The sequence below is a fragment of the Tupaia chinensis genome, unplaced genomic scaffold, assembly GCF_000334495.1.
Source record: "Tupaia chinensis unplaced genomic scaffold, TupChi_1.0 Scaffold000602_1, whole genome shotgun sequence".
In the NCBI taxonomy this organism is placed as follows: Eukaryota; Metazoa; Chordata; class Mammalia; order Scandentia; family Tupaiidae; genus Tupaia; species Tupaia belangeri.
Window position 1 is genome coordinate 447,547 of NW_006160120.1, and position 7,814 is coordinate 455,360.

Sequence of the window (7,814 nt, forward strand, 5' to 3'; positions counted from 1 at the left end):
TGCTGCTCGGTGGGTTGGGCCCGCCAGCCACAGCCGGGGAAGTGCAGCCGGGCCTGCGTTTGGGGCTCAGTATGTGAGCTGTGTCTTCAGGGTGGGGCTGTGCCTTGGCCAGCTGTGGCTTCCTTGGGGGCAGGGGATGAAATTGTTTGGGTGCTGTTCCTCTGGTTGTGCCGTGACCACCTCAAGATGGTAATGTCAGCTGTGGCTTTTGCCCATGTCTATGGGGGTGGCCGAGTCTGGACAGAAGCTCTGGCCACGTGAGGGGCTTCCTGCATGGGACTGTATGTGGCTCCGTCAGAGTAGGAGGCTGTGTTCAGGTGTGCAGCTGGGCCACTGTTCCCGGTGGTAGGTGTCCCTGTGTTTAGCTGTGCCTGGAGACGGGGCTGCGCCTGTGAGGGCTGGGGCCCCGGGCTGCATGGTCTATGTCGCTGATCTTTTGTGAAGGGCTGTGTCTGTGAGCGGGTTGTGGAGGGGTATAGAGCTGAGTTGTGTGTGGAGCTGGGCTGCGTGTGTGGTTGTGTCTCACATGCAGCTGTGTGTGTGTGGCTGTGTACAGGTATGCAACCATGTCTGAGTATGCCACTGTGTCCATAGGCAGGTCCGCGCCTGTGAATATGGCTGAGATCCAGACTGCAGCTGGGACTGGCCAGGACTATGCTTGGCCCTGGTGGCTGCCTGAGTTCCCATCTGTGCCCTGCGTTCTGGGGCACCAGTTCCTGGTTCTTCTGCTGGTCCCCAGAGAGTCAGCTACTCCCCTCATCCCCCCCAAAGCAGGCTTGACTCAGGACCTGGCAGCTCCCTTCCCCTTGTGGGCATGTCCCTTTGCCCCACTGCCCCTGCAGAGCCCGCAGCCCACCTGTGGGGGAGAGCTCGGCCACGCTGCCGATGTAGGGGCCGTGCAGGAAGCGGGGTTCGCTGTCATTGATATCCTGCACTTTAATGATGAACTCCGACTCGGGCTCCAGCAGGCGGTTGGTGGCGCGATCCCGAGCCTGGGCCCGCAGCGTGTAGAAGGTTTTCTGCTCACGGTCCAGGCGTTCCATGGCGTGGATGTCACCGGTCAGCTCGTCGATCAGGAAAATGGTCCCAGCACCTTCGCCTGAGATGGTGTACTTGATGGCCCCGTCACCCTCATCAGAGTCCGAGTGAATCTGGGGAGGCAGGGAGGAAGGCAGAGTGGAGGCTGAGGAAGCTCTTCCACCTCATCCTCCTGCCTCAAGTCCCACTGGGGGCCTATTTCTAAGCACAACTCTTCTTCAACACAGTGAAGACACTGAGGCCCAGAGCCATGCCTTACCCTACTCCAGGCCTCACTGCCTCTGGCCTGGAGCATTTCACCAGTCCCTGTCAACCCTAACCCTGCCCCTCTGCATCCAGAGCTATCAGCCTCAGATCCGGATCCGAATACCTCCTCCCCTGCTTGTAACCTTCCCATGGCTCCCCATTGCCTTTACAAAGAAGCCACCTTCACACCGCTCTGCACACGCAGCCCCCTTTCCTTACGTTTCTGCATACTGAGAGTCTACTCATCCTGCAAGGCTCAGCTCAAATGCCACCTCTTCCAGAGAGCTTTTTTGGCTACCCACCACCTCCCCTCCAAGATCTCCACAGTACATCAAGCTGGCGTCATGTTCTGCCTCGTAGGATGGCTGTAGCCAGTGCTTCTGCAACCCATGCGCATGCAAGTCACCTGGGGTCTCGTTACAAAGCGGATTCTGACTCAGGAGGTCTGGAGTGCGGCCTGAAAGTCTGCATTTCTCCCAAGCACCCGAGCTGCTGGCCCCTGACCTTACTCTGAATTATAGGTCCATCTCTCCCTGGATGCTGAGCCAGGAGCTTGGGGCAACCTTACTCATCTTGGTGAGTGGAGGGCCAGGCTCAAGACTTGGTGCCTGGTGGGGACAAGGAGTGAAGGGAAGGAGGGAGGGGAATGCAGACTGAAGGGGTACCTACAGGCCCAGGCACTACGCTAAGCAATCTATAGTTTTTGTTTTGTCTGTTTTGCTAGTCTCAATTTACAACTTTCCCCTACTGAGGATCAGAGAAGTGGGATGATTTCGTCATGGTCAGACGACTGGAGGGACAGGCCTGGCTCCTCAGCCGGGCATTTCCCCCTCCTTCCCAAAGCCTCCAGAGAGGACCCCACAGGGAGGGAGAGGAAGCATGGCTGGCCCAGCGCTGGTGCCTGCATCGTCCCCCTGTGTGTCCTCACACCAGTCACTGTGCTTTCCAGGTCTCAGTGGCTTCATCTGTAACATGGGAATCGTGATAGTGGCTCCCTCCCCCAGGTGCTGAGAGGTTCTGAGTTGAGAATCACTTAAGGCGCTCAGCGGCTGCCTGGCACCATGTGGCATCTACAGTAACGCATAGCCAGGAGAGCAGGGGCACAGCCCACACACTGGGCCTGCTGCAGGGCCCTCTCTGGGCCAGACAGGTACCCTTGGGTCTCTGAGAGGTTGGGCCGAGGACAAGGAGAGGGACCGTTTACTGTGGGTATGGAGCTTTCCCACCATTTTAACAACCAGCACGGTGATACCAGCTTGTACTAGCGGAAGCGGACATCAGGGCCGCCCGAGACGTAATGCGTCCGGTAAACGGCGGCTATCGTTATTAGTGTATTATTACAAAGCGGTAGCTATAGATAACGGGGACTTAATCCAGGCACCATTAGGCCCTAGATCCCAGGCTGCTTTCACTGCACTGAAATCTCTTGCGTGAGAAACTAAAAGGAAGTCTGTTTTCTTGCAAAAAATAAACACCCAAGTCTTTTCCCTCCAAGGCCCGAGTCTCAGAGGTATGCCTGAGCAGACGCAAGCCCACCCCCCAGAAGCTGGAGCCTCTCGGTGGGCCTCTACTCCTCTCGAAGCTTCTGTGGAGGTGGGTGTGAATGAGAGAACCCTAAAGCCCCATCAGGCCAGGGTGCCGTGGACCCCAGCCCACTCGTCAGGAGAACAGATGCCAATAAAGTCGTCACGAAGGGGGACGAAAGCCCACGTCCTGCCATGCAGGAGAAGCCGGGGTATAAATTCTGCTGGTGGAACTTGGTGTCTGAAAGGTGGATTATAGAAGTGCCATTTGGAAGATTGAATGGCCCATAAACATTTTCATATTTCATTAGCCGATTAATGGGCATCTCTCTCTTTTTGGCGAGTCTGCTGATTCTCAGCAGAAATTGCGGGGAGTAAATGGAGGCGTCTGGTGGAACCTTTCCGGGTCCCCGTCCTGTTATAGATTGCCCCAATTAATGCCTGTCCTGGGCTCCACCGAGAAGCCTTCTTCCTGTCCAGTTACTGTTAATAGATTTCTCATAAGTGGCTGGATTGTAAAAACCTCATAACTCAGTTTAATGCCCCCAATAAAATTATCTCAGGATGTCGGCCCTGAATCATTGGCAGAGCTGGGGACGAGGAGGCCTGTCTCTCCTGTTTGCTGTTTATGCTTTGCTTCTACCTTTGCTCAGGGAGATGGGACAGGAGAGAGCAGGTTTGCTCCCCGTTGGGGTGCCTCCGCCCACTTCCCAGCCAGACCTGTTGCTGTTTATCCAATCAGCAACTATTTCTGAGCGGTGAGGTGAGAGAGGGGCCACTTGGGGGCATCTGTGGCCTAACTGTTCCAGCCTCACCAGTCTTCACCTTTGCCCTGTGAAACGCCACTCCTACATCTCAGATGCGGAAACCGAGGCACGGGGAGGGGAGGGCATTTGCTCTGTCGCATAGCTAAGCATGGGAAGCCGAGCTCTTGACTCTGCCACTCACTAATGACATGGGCTCGTTGCTCTTACTGCTCTGAGCCCGTGTCCCCACCCAAGAAGTGAGATTGAGCCCTGGGCTCAGGTAGGGGTGAGGATTAAATGAGGGCGTGCTGTAATTACCCAAACACTCTCTTCATAGCTCTTTCACTTCTCTTCTGTCTCTTCCTGCATCTCCGTCATGTCTCAGCAGCCCCGGGCATTTTAACTCAGACCCTGGGCAGAGATCACTTACGCCAGAGGACTGGGGAGGAGGGAATGACGTGGTGATGTCATCGATGTTCTTCTGTGAAGTATGGCAGGGAGCTCACGCTGGGGGCCCAGCGGCTGCTCTCTGGGGACTGCAGAGTCAGGCGGGGCCAACTGGCGGGGCCGGAGCTCAGAGCTGGAGCTGAGCTGGGGCTGCCTCTCTTGCCTGCCTGGGTCCTGGTTTCTCTCAGAAGAGGGGGCACCTCTGGCTCTGCCCTGGGGAGATATTTTTCAAGATGCTCAACTGTGAGGAAGCTGGAGGATGGTGCTCTCATTTATTGAGCACCTGCTACGGCATGCAGACATGCCAACCATCTGCAGAAATCCAGCTAGACTTTGCAGAGTATATAAATATATCCCCATTTTTTGGATGAAGAAACTGAGATAGGCCCAGGGTTGTTCACTCTGACATGCAGCTGGTCTCTCTGCAGCCTCTGCAAGTCTGGTTAGTCTGCTTTCAACGGCTCAGAGGATGAAGGAGGAAGGGGCAGCAGGGTGCTGCAGGACAGCCACCGGGCCGCACGACCAGCAAGCGGCTTTGTCACGGCTTTGGCTCTGCACCCAGCAGGCCGCAGTCATTGATGGCCTTTTCTCTGAGCTTATGCTTTGCCATTTGGAAAAGAACCTCCAGTGACAAATGAGGGGAATTTATGGGCTTTGGAGTCAGGAGCAACTGGATGCCAGCTTCAGCTCTGCCGCTGACCTGCTGCACGGCCCTGGGCACGTGGCTACCTTTTCCTGAGGCCTCAGTTTTCTCATCTGCAAATGGGGCTGATACTGCTTCTTCACAGATTCTGGGGATTCGTAAGGAAACGTACAAACGCTCCTGGTCATGGCAGGTTCGCAGTACAGATCAATTTGTTTCCCTTTTCAGGCCCTGGTTTCAGGAGAGATTGAAGGGTCACCTAATGCATCCTCCCATCTCTTGACAAGAACCACAGACTGACATCCTGGTCCATTGAAGACCCAGGGACCATCATCCAATACCTTCTTGTCTTTCAAACTCAGCTTGTTTGCTCCTCCAAGCAGGCCTCTCGGATGCCCTCATATTTGGCTCCCCCTGCTCTGTGCCCTTGCACACACCCATCTCAGTGTCATACCTCCCTGTCTACGGCTGTCATGGGCCTCAGGGCATGAGGAAATTCTGTCTGAACTCCCCATGCCTGGCACGCACGAGGTACCCTGTGAATGTCTGCAGAGATAATACAGGAGTGGGAGAGTTAAGTGTGTGTGTGTGAGTCACGTGAGTGTGTGAGGTTGCAAGCTTCTGGAGTAGACGACTATCCCAAGCATATTGCGGACATGAATGATGAAATACACAACTGTCATTAGAATAACCCAACTGTCTTCTGGGGCTTCTGAGGGTCTGTGAGCCTGTTAAATGCCAGCTACACGTGACCTGGGCTAGGGAGGAGAGTCGTTGGGAACCTGTAACATTCCAGCACAGTTCTGGACCTTTCGCTGTTACCTCATCAATTTCTACAATGATCTTGCGCATCAGAAACGATTTTCTCCCCATTGTACAGATTGGCAAACTGAGGCCTGGAAAGAATCCACTCCTATCTACATCACACAGCTACCAAGAGACAGCGCTGAGGTCTGTGTGACACCACGTCCAGGGCTCCTTCCACATCAAGCGTGGCCAGCCCAGAAAGAGAAACCCCCGCTCCCTCCGCCCCAGCCCTAGATCATCAACAACATGCAAAACATGAGAGTGATGGTTTCTCATCCCAGGGGGCTGAAAAATGGGATTTACGAGGCCATTAATTACTTCCTCCTAATTAAATCAAAATTAAATGCGAGCAGAGGTACGTTTTCCTTATTAAAGACAATTAAACGGACAGTGCGGCTACGCAAATAGAACAAGTCCAGGATTTAAACGGAAAGCAAATCAAATAAAAAGCCTCCCCCGGAATGAGGGGTGTGTTCACGCCCGTGCTACTCGTAAACCAGGGGTTCATCAATTTTCTTTAAATATTAGCAACTTAATTAAATCTGCTCTCCTCCCCACTTTAATCCTGCCGTATATCTAAAATAGATCTCACCACCCACAGGAGCTGGTCATAAGTGCTGACCCCATAACTCTATCTTTTTTAAAAAAAAAATTAAAAATCCTACAAAATCCACATCCAGCTGACAGAAGCCTCGGGGGAAATTACAGTTCGGAAAAGGGATTAGTCAAAGTACCCAGATTTTATGGAAATGCTGGGAGGTTGCTCGGAGGGTGGGTGTTGCGGGAAGGTGCAGGGAAGAGGTGGCCCAGGACCACCAGGGGGGCCAGCACAGTGGCGGGGGGGGGTTGGTGTGCCACCGCAGGGCCCAGCGGTTCCTGTGGGTGCCGACGGGAGCCTGGCGGTGAGTGATGGAGGAGGCGGTTGTAAAATAGGTTACTGTTGGATGCCCGGGGTTCACTCCGTGGATGGTGCTGTTGCTAAGCTACCTTTGGAATTCGACAAGGACGGATGCTCTGAGCGGCTCCCTGGGGTGGGGGGACCAGGAAGCAGAGAATTAACTGAAACCGTGGAAAAGTCCTTTCTCCCTGAAGATCCAGACAGCGTGGCTGAGTGTGTGTGTATGCATGCGTGCGCGTGCACACACAAGCTCTCAGACGTGTGTGAGACTCAGCTGGGACAGGGACAGGTGGCTCTGAAGGGCCCAAGCTCAGATTCCTGGGGGGTGTGTGTCATGGGGAGGTGGGCTAATGACAACCTCCTCCTGTTCGGTGGGGAGTAACTGTGATGGCAGGCTGCCAGGAAAGCTTCTGGGATTTGGGGTGGGAGATCGAAGGGGTGGAGACAGTCTCTAGGTGGTGAAAATACCTGCGAGAACACAGTAATAAAGGGGGTACGAACCAGTACATCAGCTCACTGGATTCTCACCCAACACCCTCTGAGGTAGGGCCTAGTAAGAGCCCCACTCGACAGGTAAGGAAACTGAGGCCAGGGGACTTACACGGTGTGCCCACGCCAGAGGGGAAACAGAGCAGCTGTGGACTGCAGCCGGCACCTGGCTCTGCCCCTGCCCCAAACACACAAAACCATGCCTGATCTGAATGCACTTGGCAGATGTCTGCAAAGAGATGGGAACTTCGGCGTGCTTTTGTGGAGTCCCCTGGACAGTAAGAGAGCAGGGCTCTGAGTGAGGGGACGGAGGAGGAGAGCGACAGGTCACGACAGCACAGAAACGTTGAGAGCAGTTGCTATGGGGAAACGCGAGGCCCCTGGGCCCGGCACCATGCCCGGCTCACAGCCCACACTGAGTCCGGGACTCTGGAGTTGAAGTGGGCATGGAGTCGGTGTCAAGAGTCCTGGTTTCTTGGGCTGGTTCTGATCCCCTGCTGCTGTGAGGCCCTGGCACGATCTGGACCTCGGTTTCCCCTTCGTACCGTGAAGGGACTTACGAGGGCCAACAGACCACGATTCGGGGAGATGGGGTGGGGCTCGGCGGGGGCAGCTGAGATGGCACAGAAGGTTAGGTGGGTGCAGGTGGGTGCAGTGAGGCAGCAGTTGGTTCTTCTTGTCTTCTTGGCACGTGCAAGGGAGGCCCTGACAGAGCCCCTAGCTGAGCCCTGGCTGCTGGGCACATGTCGGGGCTAGGGGACCCATTAGGGCCACCATGTCTGACACGTGGGCAGCTGTGTATCAGGGTCTCTCCTGGGTTTTCTTGGACTGAAGGCCTTTAGGCTTGGAATACTGGGGGTTAGGGGGGCTTGGAGAATCAGGTAGGGGCTGGCCTCTGCTACTGGGGGCTTAAAAACGCCAACAGACGTCGAAGGCTCAAGTTCTGGCTAAGCTGGGGTCGTCGGGGTGGGAGAAGC

General features: G+C 55.1%; 1 protein-coding gene across 1 annotated transcript in view; it reads right to left on the minus strand.

The window, feature by feature from the left end:
- CDH22 (cadherin 22) overlaps window positions 1-7,814 on the minus strand; it is an 84,612-nt gene that overhangs the window by 73,614 nt on the left and 3,184 nt on the right. The window contains exon 2 of the mRNA XM_027775748.1: window positions 857-1,151. Coding sequence (XP_027631549.1) covers window positions 857-1,151 — 295 coding nt within the window. The remainder of the gene's footprint in view (window positions 1-856; window positions 1,152-7,814) is intronic.